The sequence below is a fragment of the Calliopsis andreniformis genome, chromosome 2 (genome assembly GCF_051401765.1).
Source record: "Calliopsis andreniformis isolate RMS-2024a chromosome 2, iyCalAndr_principal, whole genome shotgun sequence".
NCBI classification, from domain to species: Eukaryota; Metazoa; Arthropoda; class Insecta; order Hymenoptera; family Andrenidae; genus Calliopsis; species Calliopsis andreniformis.
The window spans coordinates 10694326-10711687 of record NC_135063.1 but is presented as its reverse complement, the minus strand read 5'-3'; the positions used below and the strand labels follow the sequence as shown (position 1 = coordinate 10711687).

Sequence of the window (17362 nt, the reverse complement as noted above, 5' to 3'; positions counted from 1 at the left end):
TCGCTCATGAAGAAAACAACATGTCCGATGGAGCTCAGTTGAGAAATATTCTTGGTTGGTAAGTCAGTAAAATAGAATGCTGAACGATATATTTCTGCATTTATTTGCAATCTGAGAATTGAAAGCATTCATAATAACCATAAAATATATTTTGGTACATATTTGAACGATAAAATCAGTTTACTTATTCCAAAAAGTCGTTCTTGAAATGGAATACGGTATTTATTTGCTCTCCCTTCTTACATTGCCTGAGGTTGGACGAGCTTATCGAGCTTTCAACCCATTTCACTGCATTACCTGTTTTTAAAACAACGGATCAAGATACAGACACTGAAACGGTGTACCATCTAGTGATAACAGGTAAGCGCTAACACCCCTTTAAAGCATTGAGGATTCGAAGGAAAATGTCTAATTACATATTAACTTATTTCCAATTAGAAGGTTTAGAATATTGTAAAAAGCTTAGGTTGTATTATATACCGAAACAGAACATCAAACTTACTTATTTATTGCTTGAATACATTTAGACACCTGGACAAATAAAGATACACTTCGGTTTTTTATTAATTTATATAGAATCTAACCAGTCAGAAATCTGGTTAAGACATAATAATTTTATAAACTAATATCTTGGATGGACATACCCCATACTTTTGCCATACATTTCCGATAGGTGACTCTGAGAGTACTCTATCACCATGGTATCACCATCGACAAAGCCAGACAAGTATACAGAATACACTGGATAGCTTATAGTTTCATGTTTCATGCTATGAAATACGAAGTTCTTAAAAACCTAATAGTTTTTGAGCGGACGCTGAGATTTTCAAGAAATGTAGCAAACACATTGAAAAAGTATCCCTACCATACCACTCAGTATTTAGTAACATCTCTGCTGTATTAATCAAGATATACTTTGAGTTATATACTTTGTACATTCGAGAAATACGTTATAAATAATTATAAATGTGTAAATAATAAATTCTAGTGATGAATACGAATGTGAAAAAGTATATCAGAGTTTGTTTAATAAGGGTGGTAAAGAAAAATGATTAAAAACTTCAAGGGTAGGTTGTATACGTCTCAGGTGCACCCACAAAGAGATAGAGGAATCAAAGTTCTATCGACATTCTTCCAAAAAAATGTTAAAGTCGAAACTTGAACTAGTTAGCCAAAAATATCTGACCAACGGTCAAGCTATTTACTGGTCAGAGTGGTTCCAGGGTAGCCGCGGAAAGTCCAGGATAATCGAGGGAGTTCCTCCAGAGGATCATCAGAATGATCCGTGCCCGCTAGGTGATTGAACGAACGAAAAATATTTGCGAAAAAATTAATATTTCCCATTAAATAATCATCATTTATATTTAACATTTAACATTTATAATAGATAATTAAAAAAATATTAAGAAATTTTCAAGAACTACGAAATTGTTCCGTTCGAAGAGGCAAACGCATTTATTGCTGCCAGATGTGGAAATCCGAATTCTTTAAGGACTTGCTTATTCATTCATATTTCTAAAAATCCACATCTGGCCGAATAAAGTAATTTCGTGCTTTCTTCGAGCGGAGTGTTCCTCCCTAATAACCATCGAAGGCCGTATTGCCCCGCAATCGGTGCCTTCGCCAGCTCATCCTTTTCGGACTTGTAGGATCGGAGCTGACTAGCGGGACAATACGGCCATAAAAAGATTCGGAAAATACGCGCGTGGGCCCGCTCGAGCCACGCTATTCCGGGGTTCGTTCTTCCTCCCCAATCTTCGCGGCCTTCGACATGAAGGCGAGGTCTCCTCCACCTTCATCGCGAGGAGATCGGGGGCGGTTCCTTTGCCCCGTCAGGGTGACAAGGAGGATCGTCCTTCTTTCGGTCGAAGGCCAATTAATATCGATTTTTGTTCATCGTGCAAAATCGGTGACGCCCTTAGAGTCGGGCGTTTTGGGGGTTGTAAGGGGATGAAGAGCGAACTCCGAAAAAATCGAAAACAGAAGATCAAACGTCGTCATTCGGACTAGTTGATTTCTAAAGAGAAGATAACACGTCGGCATTCGGACTAGTTGATTTCTAAACGCAACGACAGGGGATCGCAAGTCATCGTTCGGACTTGTCGATTTTTTAACTTAACGAGTCATCGAATCGGACTCTTCAATTTTAGTCATATTACACTTTATCGTCGAGGAGTATCCGAAGTAATTTGAAACAGTTACTCAATATTAACTTGGCGAGTGACAACCCGAGATTCGCGAGACGAAATCGCGAACCGTACATTTTATGGTCCTTCGAGCCGGATACGACCTGCTGGATGTGCACAGTGAACGAGTTAAAGTGTAAAGGTGATTGAACATTTGTCTGGACATCACTGGGTTGAAAGTCAAGTCGACTTGGACGCTTTCGAGAAGTCAACTTCGGACAATCGAGTTCAACCCACCGGACTTATTGGACATTGGGATTGAGGAAGCTAAATCATCCATTCGCTTGGAGTCATCGTCTGCACCAACGTTCGGCATCAGTGCAACCAGGCAAGACTACGTCAAGGTAGGCTCGTAATCACGAAGTACCGATCGACACCTTTTCGTTTTTGATTCCTTCCTCTGTCCTTACCTCGATTTTTGCTTAAATCATGGCGACCGCTAACCTTGAGGCAAATGCTAACCAAGTCACCAAACGCATACGTGACTTGAAACAGAAACGAAAGTATTTCAAGGCACAAGTTACGTCCTTAAGTAATTTTGTCGAGAAATACATGGATTCGGAGAAAGAACGTGTAAAATTACAAGAGCGGATCGAACGATTACGGAATTTGTTTACGGCGTTCAATGCGAATATAGACGAGTTAGTTCTGCTTGAAGACAATTTCGAAGAAATAGAGAGCGAGCGCGAAGATGTGATGAATGCATACGATGATGCATTAGCAGCCGCGATCGTTTTACAAAGGTCATTGCAAGATGCGTCGAATATTCCGGAACGATATTCATCCGTACGTGATTCCCCAGCGCCGTCCGGCTCATCGTTTTCCTTACCGGTTCGTCTACCGAAAATCGACTTACCCAAGTTCGACGGCCGCATCGAAAAGTGGGTAACGTTTAAGGATGCGTTCAATACGATGATCCATTCGCAACCCGGATTGAGTAATATACAAAAACTAAATTATTTACGACTGTCTCTTTCCGGAAGAGCCGAAATAGCTATCGGCGCATTTACTATTAGCGAGGATAATTACGAAGCCGCGTGGAAACATCTGGTCGAGATATACGACAACAAGCGTGCTCTCGTTCTGCGTCACGCCGCGCTCTTACGCGATACTCCCATGATGACAGACGATTCATCGGAATCGGTTCGAGATCTCGCAAGTTATATGCAACTTCACGTGCGTTCGTTGCAAGCCTTGGGACGTTCGTGGGCAGATATCGGTAATGATATCCTCGTGAGTATCGTAATTTCGCGGATGTCGAAGGAAACGCGCAAGACCTGGGAGCGAACGCTATCCGATACTAAGGTACCCAAAATTGAGGACATTTTTAAGTTCTTGCACATAACGTCGCATCAGTGCAAGGATTACGAATCTGTGTCGTATGCGAAGCACACATCGAATTTTAAATCGGACGCGTTTAAGAACCACGAGCGAACACCGATAACGTCGGTAAAAACAAATCGCATGCGTAATCCTCCACCGTCATCATCGCGATTAAATCAACGTCAACAGACGTTTGTTACCACCGCGAACTCACAACCGTCAAATTTGCGACGTGTAGAAACGCGAGCTGCACAATCGCAGAAACTCGGAACACAAGCAACAGACAATTGTAAAATCTGCAACAATGGACCGCATGCGACATTTAATTGTAAAATGTTTGTAAGCCTCCCAATCGAAAAACGTATTGAGGCAGCGCGAAAGGCTCGATTATGTCTTAATTGCTTGCTGGACGATCATCCGACCGAGGAATGCAAGGCAGGCAAATGTCGCGTCTGTAACCAAATGCATAACACGCGATTGCATTATGATGCAGCGTCGCGATCAGCATCCCCGTCTCAGCAACACTCGTGACTAGACCAAACAATCAACAGTCCCCGAATTTTCGCGTCCAAGAGTACGTCTAGCGCCGAGGGATCGACCCACGGAGTAATGCCTACCGCCATCGTTACCGTCTTCGATCGCGACCAACGGTTAATCGAAGGTAGGACCCTGTTGGACACGTGCTCAAACGCAAATTTTATCACCGAAAAATTTGCGGCAAAATTACGGCTTCCCACAAAGAAGCTCAACGTGGCCATCGAAACATTGAACGAGTTGAATACCGTCACGAGCAAACTCGTTCAAGCAACAATCAAGTCACGGACATCGAATTATCAACGCAGCCTGACTTTTTTTTGTAATCCCGCGGATTTCGAGTCAGTTGCCAAACGTACAAATTAATCGAACGACGATTCAGATCCCGGCTAACATAAAGTTGGCAGATCCGAATTTTCATAAACCCGCAGCCATCGACATGCTTATCGGCACAGGTCCGACTTTGACCTGTCTAAGCATCGGGCAAATCCATCTCAACCAACATTGCGACGAGGTTCTCGTCTTACAAAAGACGCAACTGGGATGGATCATCGGGGGGAGTGTTCCAGCCATCCAACCACGGACAACTCGGAAGACATTCGTCACCGCGGTGAACTTCGACCTGAAACAGTTTTGGGAAATTGAAGAAGGTCCACGACAGCGGCATTTCTCCACGGAAGAACAGCTTTGCGAAAAACATTTTTCGACCCACGTTCGACGCGACTTAACAGGACGTTATGTTGTTGCACTGCCGTTCAACGGAAATAAAGAGAATCTGGGAGATTCACGATCGCACGCGTTGAATCGATTCTTAGCATTAGAACGCAAGTTTCTACGCAACCCTGATTTGATGCAAGAATACTCAGCCGTTATTCAAGAGTATATTGCACTTGGCCATATGAGCCAGGTAGACGCACCTGACGCACCCGAGTTCTACCTGCCTCACCACGCGGTCATGAAACCCACGAGTTCAACGACGAAGATTCGGGTAGTTTTTGACGGCTCAGCGAAAACCACCTCCGGAATATCATTAAACGATACGCAACTCGTGGGTCCTACCATCCAGGACGATATTTTTTCTTTATTATTACGGTTTCGTATACACGCATACGTAATAACCGGTGATATAGAGAAGATGTACCGACAATTCATCGTACGACCAGAAGATCGGCGTTATCAACGGATTTTGTGGAGGAACGATCGCAACGAGATATCAACCTATCAATTAAATACTGTCACTTTCGGACTTTCATCGGCTCCATTCCTCGCTATCCGATGTTTACATCAGCTCGCGGACGATGAGAGAAACAGCTGTCCGAAGGCTGCCAGTATCCTGAAGCAGGATCTATACGTGGACGATCTTCTGACCGGCGCATCATCCTACGATGAAGCATTAGGATTACGAAACGAGATAATCGATCTCCTTCAACGTGGAGGCCTTAATATTCGTCAATGGGTATCGAACGACCCACGCCTACTATCAGGATTGTCTGAAGATCAGATACATCCCAAGTTCTTCGGGGAAATCGATGGAATCAAAACGCTTGGAATCACGTGGAACGCACGCCAAGATTCGATTAATTATTCGGTTAATCTCCCATCGTCGAAGAAACACACGAAACGTACCGTACTGTCGTCAATTGCGAAGATTTTTGACCCTCTAGGTTTGCTCGGACCGATTACCATCACGGCAAAAATTTTCATGCAACGACTTTGGCAACTGAAACTCGACTGGGACGAGTCTTTACCGACCAACCTCCATACGGAATGGACAACTTACGAAGAGGAACTTCAGCGATTAAATAACGTAACATTCGAACGTCATGTTGCGCAACGCATGGGTCACCGAGTCGAGTTACACGGATTTTGCGACGCTAGCGAACGCGCATATAGCGCGTGCCTTTTCGTTCGATCCATCGATAAGCGAGGTCATATAAAATCGAGTCTGCTGTGTGCGAAATCGCGAGTCGCACCTTTGAAGACTGTCAGTCTCGCAAGATTGGAATTATGCGGCGCTACCCTCTTAACGTCACTGTATGTATCGGTCCGCGAAGCGTTAAATTGCAACATCGATCGCGTATGTCTGTGGACAGATTCAACTATTGTGTTGAATTGGTTACAAAGGCCACCGGGTACATTGAAAACGTTTGTCGCAAATCGAGTTGCAGAAATCCAAACGAAAACGAAGGTTTCAATTTGGCGACATATTCGATCTAATGACAACCCGGCCGACTTATCATCGCGAGGGATCACGGCATCAAGATTCTTGACCAACAAACTTTGGTACTGCGGACCTAATTGGCTCACTAGCGTTGAATCGGATTGGCCAGAATCTGTGTTCGAGTCATCGTCAGACGTTCCGGAATCGCGAAAAATCACGTGCTTAGCAACATCCACCGAAACTAGCGACCAGATTTTTAACCGGTTTTCTTGTATTGTCAAACTCCGTCGGATAATCGCATATTGTTTTAGATTTCGTAACCGGAAAACCGGACCTCTTACAATCGATGAAATCCGAAATGCAAACGACTGTATCATTCGCACAGTTCAAGCATCGACATTTTCATCGGACATTCAAAATTTAAAGGCCAATACAGAATTACATCCGAAGAGCAAGCTTTTATCGTTGCATCCATTTCTAGATGATAAGGGAATTTTGCGTGTCGGAGGCCGACTTCGAAATTCAAATTTACCGTTTTCTCAGAAACATCCAATTCTATTGCCGAAAAATAATCATGTCACGGAATTAATTATTCGTCGAGCACATGTACAAAATTATCACGCAGGCATAACATCAACACTGTACACCGTACGACTGCAGTATTGGCCTATCGATGGTAAAAACATTACACGTAAAATCGTCCGGCATTGCGTCAAGTGTTTTCGCGTCAACCCACCTACGGTAAATTACGTAATGGGTAATCTGCCAACTAATCGAATCACCGAAACTCGACCATTCCACAATTGCGGTGTCGATTATTGTGGACCTTTTTACATAAAAGAAAAGCGTTATCGAAACCGTACGCGAATTAAGATTTACGTCGCGGTATTTATTTGTTTCGCTACAAAGGCTATTCATTTAGAAGTCGTGAGCGATCTAACGACCGAAGCCTTTCTCGCCGCGTTAAAACGATTCATCGCACGACGAGGAATTTGTCGTAATGTCTATTCTGACAACGGCTCAAATTTTATTGGCGCTCAGAATGAATTGACCGCGCTTCACGAAACCCTACGCGACGACAAAGGGATGCGTCGATTTCTTGATGAAAAAGAAATCTCTTGGCATTTCATGCCAGCCTTGTCACCTCATTTCGGCGGGTTATGGGAAGCAGCCGTGAAATCGTTTAAGCATCACCTGAAGCGGGTCGTCGGTGAAGAATTATTCACGTACGAACAATTTACTACTTTTGTGACAGAAATCGAGGCTATCCTGAACTCCCGTCCTTTAACTCCTTTATCATCTGACCCAAACGATCCAGTCGCTCTGACTCCTGGACATTTTTTGATCGGCGCTTCATTAACGAGCTTGCCAGAAGCTGATTTCACATCTACACCGACGAATCGGCTGTCAAATTGGCAGCACATCCAAAAGGTGAAACAAGATTTTTGGTCAAGGTGGTACAAGGAATACATTAACCACTTAAACGTTCGACATAAGTGGACAAAGGGTTCGCACGAAATCAAAATGGGAACCATTGTCGTTCTCAAGGACGATCATCTGCCACCGCTGCAATGGAATCTCGGGCGAATCATCGAGGTCCATCCGGGCGAAGATGGCATCATTCGTACGGTTACCGTTCAGACGTCAACCGGAATTTACCGTCGAAACGTTAAACGTCTGGCACCCCTTCCAATCCACAATGTGACATCGGGATAAAGACAATTATTAGTTGATATTTTAGCGATAAGTAATATTAATAATATTTTTGTATTATACGCCGTTTAACATTGCATAACGGAACGACCGTTCGAGTTCCGAATTATTGTAGAATATCGAGTAAGGTATTGATCAACTTAATTGATCAACGGGGGGAGCATGTTCCGTTCGAAGAGGCAAACGCATTTATTGCTGCCAGATGTGGAAATCCGAATTCTTTAAGGACTTGCTTATTCATTCATATTTCTAAAAATCCACATCTGGCCGAATAAAGTAATTTCGTGCTTTCTTCGAGCGGAGTGTTCCTCCCTAATAACCATCGAAGGCCGTATTGCCCCGCAATCGGTGCCTTCGCCAGCTCATCCTTTTCGGACTTGTAGGATCGGAGCTGACTAGCGGGACAATACGGCCATAAAAAGATTCGGAAAATACGCGCGTGGGCCCGCTCGAGCCACGCTATTCCGGGGTTCGTTCTTCCTCCCCAATCTTCGCGGCCTTCGACATGAAGGCGAGGTCTCCTCCACCTTCATCGCGAGGAGATCGGGGGCGGTTCCTTTGCCCCGTCAGGGTGACAAGGAGGATCGTCCTTCTTTCGGTCGAAGGCCAATTAATATCGATTTTTGTTCATCGTGCAAAATCGGTGACGCCCTTAGAGTCGGGCGTTTTGGGGGTTGTAAGGGGATGAAGAGCGAACTCCGAAAAAATCGAAAACAGAAGATCAAACGTCGTCATTCGGACTAGTTGATTTCTAAAGAGAAGATAACACGTCGGCATTCGGACTAGTTGATTTCTAAACGCAACGACAGGGGATCGCAAGTCATCGTTCGGACTTGTCGATTTTTTAACTTAACGAGTCATCGAATCGGACTCTTCAATTTTAGTCATATTACACTTTATCGTCGAGGAGTATCCGAAGTAATTTGAAACAGTTACTCAATATTAACTTGGCGAGTGACAACCCGAGATTCGCGAGACGAAATCGCGAACCGTACAGAAATTAATCGAACGAAGAACAATGTACAAAAGTTGAATAATTTCCACTTTGGTTAACTAACAATTACAAATATCAATAATTTGCACAAGTGCCCAATATGTGTGATTGTTATTAACAATATGTGTACCAAAAATTGTTACTGAGATGATTATTTTATGGAAAATATCAATTTTTCGCTAAATATTGTTCGTTAGATCAGTCTCGAAACTCCGAAATTCTGAAGTAATCGAAGAACTTCTCTGATTGGTTCCCTATCTTCCTCGGGACAGTATAAATACCGCTGCAGGAGCACGAGTGTCTCACTCGCCGCGGGTCCTCCGGTGGGTGCGGACCTCCCTGGGGAGCTGGAGGGACTCCTGGGCCCTGGACCTCGGACCTCCCTGGACCCCTGGACACCACTGACCAGTGGGCAGCTGGCCGATGACCAGTGGTCATCCTGACTGACCAGTGGTCATCTTGGCTGACCGGTGAGTTTTTGCACAAATTTAAAATTTTTTTTTCTGTTGACCCTATTTTGCATATACCACCCCTTTTTGCGCTCTTTTGCACTCTTTTACGCGCTTTTGTGCTATTTGCACCCTCGTGCAACCTCGTGTACCCTCGTATATCTTTGTGCGCCCTTGTGCGCCCTTTTGTGCTATTTTGAGCTCTTTATAAATCATTTGAAGATATCAGAAGAAGATCAATCTAATTAATATTTTAACTTTTACATTTGCCTTCTATTCTTGTCTTTGATTTGATATCGTATCCCCTGAGGGATGGTATTAACATTTTTAATTTTTAGTTTTACAGACTTTAAGGTAACTATTGAATGAAAGTTTCGAAACAGATAATTGGTCAAACACATTTTTATTTTCTTTTGCTGTAATATGTTACTACGGAATTTCTCAAACTTTTCGAAGGTTGTGGATCGCTCAGTCGATCCTCTATATTTTGTAGAAAGCTCCTCCAATTCCATAGCTGATTCTAATTTCCCACTTTACAGGTTGTATGCGAACCTTGTTTAGTTCTGTTCTCTCTTGAAAAATGTCCTCTCTTGATTCAGGGTACGGATTGTTCTATCAATCCCTTATCGTTTCTGTGATCTCCATATGGGTCTCCTGCACAGCAACCTCCTCGTGGTGAGACCCGGGCCGGTTCTGTCCGGGCCAATGGCTGTGCCATCGTTGGGGTATTCTTGGGGAGGCTCCCCCAATCATTTATATTAACTTGAAGACTGAAGAACGAAGACGTCGCATCCGCCGAGGGATTCATCGCTACTAATTTATAAGTCGCAATCGCGTAGAATATTTTTAAGACCCTACTTCTAAGTTTGCATTGTAAAATATTTGTAACACTGCCAAGTTGTCATTTCTTAGCTCTCTTTGCTCGGTTATTTCCTCCTCACCTTCTGTGAGGAGGTCATCTGCTTCTCTTAGTAGAAGCAAATGTCCAACTGTGGAATCGGCGGTCGATGGAGCTTGCTCTTCTTCCCTTGGGGGTTTGTACTAGCGAGAGACGATGTGGACACCGAATGGTGTGTGGTATGACACACTTGCAGGTGGAAACCCCACAGTTCAATCAGGCAACTGATTGCGCTGTGAGGTGCCAGTCGCCTTCTCCTAGTACCCGTCTTCAAGGTGGAAGAACTCGCACCACCGATTGTCTATTTCATAGTTGTCTTACGCGGTAGATTTTAACTATTCCCAATCTCTTCTCAATGATTACTTGGCACTTCTCTACTTTAACGTCCAAGGCAAAGGCGTGGATGGAATTTGGTTTCCATCCATGTCTTTGGCTTGTTAGTTCAAATCATAGACTTTAAGACTATTTTTAAGGGTGTATCTTTAAGACTACAGAAGACATCGCATCCACCGAGGGATTCATCGCTTTTGGTTCGTAAAGTTCTGTCTTTACTCTTTATCGTTTCTATAAAGAAAACATCGCATCCGCCGAGGGATTGACCGTTTCTAGCTAATAAGTGTCTAATTCGAAGAATCAGTTTAAGGCCATAGTTGTAAGTTAACATTGTAAAGCATTGTAACATTGCCAAGTTGTCATTTCTTAACTCTCTTTGCTCGGTTACTTCCTCCTCACCTTCTGTGAGGAGGTCATCTGCTTCTCTTAGTAGAAGCAAACGTCCAACTGTGGAATCGGCGGTCGATGGAGCTTGTTCTTCTTCCCTTGGGGGTTTGTACTAGCGAGAGACGATGCGGACACCGAATGGTGTGTGGTATGACACACTTGCAGGTGGAAACCCCACAGTTCAATCAGGCAACTGATTGTGCTGTGAGGTGCCAGTCGCCTTCTTCTAGTACCCGTCTTCAAGGTGGTAGAACTCGCACCACCGATTGTCTATTTCATGGTTGCCTTACGCGGTAGATTCTAAATATTCCCAATCTCTACTCTATGATTACTTGGCGCTTCTCTACTTTGAGATTCAAGGGAAAGGCGTGGATGGAACGTGGCTTCCATCCATGTCTTTGCCTCTCTAGTTTAAATGCACTGTACAATTGTCGAGTTGTCATTTCTTAACTTCTTTTTTTGATACTTGTTCCTCATCTTTGGTGAGGAAGTCACCTCTGCTTCTCTTGGTAGAAGCATGTGACCAACCGTGGAATCGTCGGTCGGTGGAGTGTGTTCTCCTCTTGGGGGTCTGTACTAGGAGTGACGCGACGGACACAGTAGGGTGTGTGGAAAGACACACTCGACTGTGGAAACTACACGTTTCCGCCTTTTGCACATTCTCTTTACCAGCCTGTCGGAATTAGGTCTACTTCGGTAGCTCCTATGTGGCAGCAGGGAGCAATGGACAATTGACTGAATCATGTAGTGCCGTGCGCCACTCCGACCTACCGGCCTTCAAGATGGTAGAGCTCACACCATCGCTCGTCTATTTCACGGTTGCATTAGCTGTAGAGTCCAATTCAATCAAACCATTCCTAATGATAGCTCGACAATTTCCTACTTTAAGGTCCAAGCTAAAGACTTGTATGGAACCTAGATTCCATTCATGTCTTTGGCTTGTTAGTTTAAGATTTTTGTAAAGGGAGATCGATGGAACTTTGTTTCCATCTATCTCCCTGTGGGTCTCCAGCACAGCAACCTCCTCGTGGTGAGACCTGGGGCGGCTCTGTCCGTGCTAATGGCTGTGCATCTTGTATTAGATGTAAGGGTCCTTAGGTAGGGGTGTATATGAATTTGTTCGTTCTCTTGAACCTCTATGGTTCCTTTAATATTCTTGGGAAGACTCCCTTAATGATTTATGTATTTCTTTTGACTTCTGGTTCTGCTCTTCTTGTTGGAGAGGCTCTTTCATTCATTTACCTCTTGTTGATTCCATCACTAATAATACTTATCATCACATGAAGATCATTCATTGAACGAAGACATTGTATCCCCCGAGGGATTTTATTTGCATTTCTACTTTTTAACATTTCAGGGTTTAGATGAACATCGAAGAAGTATTCAACCAAATGCTAACGTCGTCCAATTCTGTTTTCTGGTTAAATACGTTCTCTCTTGACTCGGAATAGGAATTGTCCTGTCAATCCTTTCTCATTTCTGTGATCTCCATACGGGTCTCCAGCACAGCAACCTCCTCGTGGTGAGACCCGGGCCGGTTCTGTCCGGGCCAATGGCTGTGCCAACGTTGGGGTGTTCTTGGGGAGGCTCCCCCAATCATTTATATTAACTTGAAGACTGAAGAACGAAGACGTCGCATCCGCCGAGGGATTCATCGCTACTAGTTTATAAGTCGCAACCCTGTATAATATTTTTAAGACCCTACTTCTAAGTTTGCATTGTAAAGTCATTGTAACACTGCCAAGTTGTCATTTCTTAACTCTCTTTGCTCGGTTACTTCCTCCTCACCTTCTGTGAGGAGGTCATCTGCTTCTCTTAGTAGAAGCAAATGTCCAACTGTGGAATCGGCGGTCGATGGAGCTTGCTCTTCTTCCCTTGGGGGTTTGTACTAGCGAGAGACGATGCGGACACCGAATGGTGTGTGGTATGACACACTTGCAGGTGGAAACCCCACAGTTCAATCAGGCAACTGATTGTGCTGTGAGGTGCCAGTCGCCTTCTCCTAGTACCCGCCTTCAAGGTGGAAGAACTCGCACCACCGATTGTCTATTTCATGGTTGTCTTACGCGGTAGATTTTAACTATTCCCAATCTCTTCTCAATGATTACTTGGCACTTCTCTACTTTAACGTCCAAGGCAAAGGCGTGGATGGAATTTGGTTTCCATCCATGTCTTTGGCTTGTTAGTTCAAATCATAGACTTTAAGACTATTTTTAAGAGTGTATCTTTAAGACTACAGAAGACATCGCATCCACCGAGGGATTCATCGCTTTTGGTTCGTAAAGTTCTGTCTTTACTCTTTATCGTTTCTATAAAGAAAACATCGCATCCGCCGAGGGATTGACCGTTTCTAGCTAATAAGTGTCTAATTCGAAGAATCAGTTTAAGGCCATAGTTGTAAGTTAACATTGTAAAGCATTGTAACACTGCCAAGTTGTCATTTCTTAACTCTCTTTGCTCGGTTACTTCCTCCTCACCTTCTGTGAGGAGGTCATCTGCTTCTCTTAGTAGAAGCAAACGACCAACTGTGGAATCGGCGGTCGATGAAGCTTGCTCTTCTTCCCTTGGGGGTTTGTACTAGCGAGAGACGATGTGGACACCGAATGGTGTGTGGTATGACACACTTGCAGGTGGAAACCCCACAGTTCAATCAGGCAACTGATTGCGCTGTGAGGTGCCAGTCGCCTTCTCCTAGTACCCGCCTTCAAGGTGGAAGGACTCGCACCACCGATTGTCTATTTCATGGTTGTCTTACGCGGTAGACTTTAACCATTCCCAATCTCTACTTCATGATTACTTGGCACGTCTCTACTATAAGAACTAAGCTGAAGGTGTGGATGGAACTTGACTTCCATTTATGCCTTTGGCTTGTTAGTTTAAGATTTTTGTAAAGGGAGATCGATGGAACTTTGGTTCCATCTATCTCCCTGTGGGTCTCCCGCACAGCAACCTCCTCGTGGTGAGACCTGGGGCGGCTCTGTCCGTGCTAATGGCTGTGCATCTTGTATTAGATCTAAGGGTCCTTAGGTTGGGGTGTATATCAATTTTTTCGTTCATTTGAACTTCTATAGTTTCTTTATTATTCTTGGGAAGACTCCCTTAATGACTTATGTATTTCTTTTGACTTCTGGTTCTGCTCTTCTTCTTGGAGAGGCTCTTTCATTCATTTACCTCTTGTTGATTTCATCACTAATAATACTTATCATCACATGAAGATCATTCATTGAACGAAGACATTGTATCCCCCGAGGGATTTTATTTGCATTTCTACTTTTTAACATTTCAGGGTTTAGATGAACATCGAAGAAGTATTCAACCAAATGCCATCGTCGTCCAATTCTGTTTTCTGGTTAAATACGTTCTCTCTTGACTCGGAATAGGAATTGTTCTGTCAATCCTTTCTCATTTCTGTGATCTCCATACGGGTCTCCAGCACAGCAACCTCCTCGTGGTGAGACCCGGGCCGGTTCTGTCCGGGCCAATGGCTGTGCCATCGTTGGGGTATTCTTGGGGAGGCTCCCCCAATCGTTGATATATTCTTCTACAAACTCATCCTTCGCTGGTTCTCTCCTTATTATCAACTTGAAGATTGAAGAACGAAGACGTCGCATCCGCCGAGGGATTCATCGCTACTAGTTTATAAGTCGCAATCGCGTAGAATATTTTTAAGACCCTACTTCTAAGATTGCATTGTAAAGTCATTGTAACACTGCCAAGTTGTCATTTCTTAACTCTCTTTGCTCGGTTACTTCCTCCTCACCTTCTGTGAGGAGGTCATCTGCTTCTCTTAGTAGAAGCAAACGTCCAACTGTGGAATCGGCGGTCGATGGAGCTTGTTCTTCTTCCCTTGGGGGTTTGTACTAGCGAGAGACGATGTGGACACCGAATGGTGTGTGGTATGACACACTTGCAGGTGGAAACCCCACAGTTCAATCAGGCAACTGATTGCGCTGTGAGGTGCCAGTCGCCTTCTCCTAGTACCCGCCTTCAAGGTGGAAGAACTCGCACCACCGATTGTCTATTTCATGGTTGCCGTACGCGGTAGATTCTAAATACTCCCAATCTGTACTCGATGATTACTTGGCGCTTCTCTACTTTGAGAACCAAGGAAAAGGCGTGGATGGAACGTGGCTTCCATCCATGTCTTTGCCTCTCTAGTTTAAATCACTGTACAATTGTCGAGTTGTCATTTCTTAACTTCTTTTTTTGATACTTGTTCCTCATCTTTGGTGAGGAAGTCACCGCTGCTTCTCTTGGTAGAAGCATGTGACCAACCGTGGAATCGTCGGTCGGTGGAGCGTGTTCTCCTCTTGGGGGTCTGTACTAGGAGTGACGCGACGGACACAGTAGGGTGTGTGGAAAGACACACTCGACTGTGGAAACTACACGTTTCCGCCTTTTGCACATTCTCTTTACCAGCCTGTCGGAATTAGGTCTACTTCGGTAGCTCCTATGTGGCAGCAGGGAGCAATGGTCAATTGACTGAATCGTGTAGTGCCGTACGCCTCTCCGACCTACCGGCCTTCAAGTGGTAGACCTCGCACCATCGCCCGTCTATTTCACGGTTGCATTAGCTGTAGAGTCCAATTCAATCAAACCATTCCTAATGATAGCTCGACAATTTCCTACTTTAAGGTCCAAGCTAAAGACTTGTATGGAACCTAGATTCCATTCATGTCTTTGGCTTGTTAGTTTAAGATTTTTGTAAAGGGAGATCGATGGAACTTTGTTTCCATCTATCTCCCTGTGGGTCTCCAGCACAGCAACCTCCTCGTGGTGAGACCTGGGGCGGCTCTGTCCGTGCTAATGGCTGTGCATCTTGTATTAGATGTAAGGGTCCTTAGGTAGGGGTGTATATGAATTTGTTCGTTCTCTTGAACCTCTATGGTTCCTTTAATATTCTTGGGAAGACTCCCTTAATGATTTATGTATTTCTTTTGACTTCTGGTTCTGCTCTTCTTCTTGGAGAGGCTCTTTCATTCATTTACCTCTTGTTGATTTCATCACTAATAATACTTATCATCACATGAAGATCATTCATTGAACGAAGACATTGTATCCCCCGAGGGATTTTATTTGCATTTCTACTTTTTAACATTTCAGGGTTTAGATGAACATCGAAGAAGTATTCAACCAAATGCCATCGTCGTCCAATTCTGTTTTCTGGTTAAATACGTTCTCTCTTGACTCGGAATAGGAATTGTTCTGTCAATCCTTTCTCATTTCTGTGATCTCCATACGGGTCTCCAGCACAGCAACCTCCTCGTGGTGAGACCCGGGCCGGTTCTGTCCGGGCCAATGGCTGTGCCAACGTTGGGGTATTCTTGGGGAGGCTCCCCCAATCGTTGATATATTCTTCTACAAACTCTTCCTTCGCTGGTTCTCTCCTTATTATCAACTTGAAGATTGAAGAACGAAGACGTCGCATCCGCCGAGGGATTCATCGCTACTAGTTTATAAGTCGCAATCGCGTAGAATATTTTTAAGACCCTACTTCTAAGATTGCATTGTAAAGTCATTGTAACACTGCCAAGTTGTCATTTCTTAACTCTCTTTGCTCGGTTACTTCCTCCTCACCTTCTGTGAGGAGGTCATCTGCTTCTCTTAGTAGAAGCAAACGTCCAACTGTGGAATCGGCGGTCGATGGAGCTTGTTCTTCTTCCCTTGGGGGTTTGTACTAGCGAGAGACGATGCGGACACCGAATGGTGTGTGGTATGACACACTTGCAGGTGGAAACCCCACAGTTCAATCAGGCAACTGATTGTGCTGTGAGGTGCCAGTCGCCTTCTTCTAGTACCCGTCTTCAAGGTGGTAGAACTCGCACCACCGATTGTCTATTTCATGGTTGCCTTACGCGGTAGATTCTAAATATTCCCAATCTCTACTCTATGATTACTTGGCGCTTCTCTACTTTGAGATTCAAGGGAAAGGCGTGGATGGAACGTGGCTTCCATCCATGTCTTTGCCTCTCTAGTTTAAATGCACTGTACAATTGTCGAGTTGTCATTTCTTAACTTCTTTTTTTGATACTTGTTCCTCATCTTTGGTGAGGAAGTCACCTCTGCTTCTCTTGGTAGAAGCATGTGACCAACCGTGGAATCGTCGGTCGGTGGAGTGTGTTCTCCTCTTGGGGGTCTGTACTAGGAGTGACGCGACGGACACAGTAGGGTGTGTGGAAAGACACACTCGACTGTGGAAACTACACGTTTCCGCCTTTTGCACATTCTCTTTACCAGCCTGTCGGAATTAGGTCTACTTCGGTAGCTCCTATGTGGCAGCAGGGAGCAATGGACAATTGACTGAATCATGTAGTGCCGTGCGCCACTCCGACCTACCGGCCTTCAAGATGGTAGAGCTCACACCATCGCTCGTCTATTTCACGG

At 44.3% G+C, this 17362-nt stretch overlaps 1 protein-coding gene across 1 annotated transcript; it reads left to right on the top strand.

The window, feature by feature from the left end:
- Nucleotides 1–4118: 4118 nt before the first annotated feature.
- LOC143188364 (uncharacterized) lies at nt 4119–7920 on the top strand. Its single transcript, XM_076392573.1, has 2 exons — nt 4119–4398; nt 4475–7920. The coding sequence occupies exons 1-2, from the start codon at nt 4119–4121 to the stop codon at nt 7918–7920; spliced, it is 3726 nt and encodes a 1241-aa protein (XP_076248688.1).
- Nucleotides 7921–17362: the final 9442 nt, after the last annotated feature.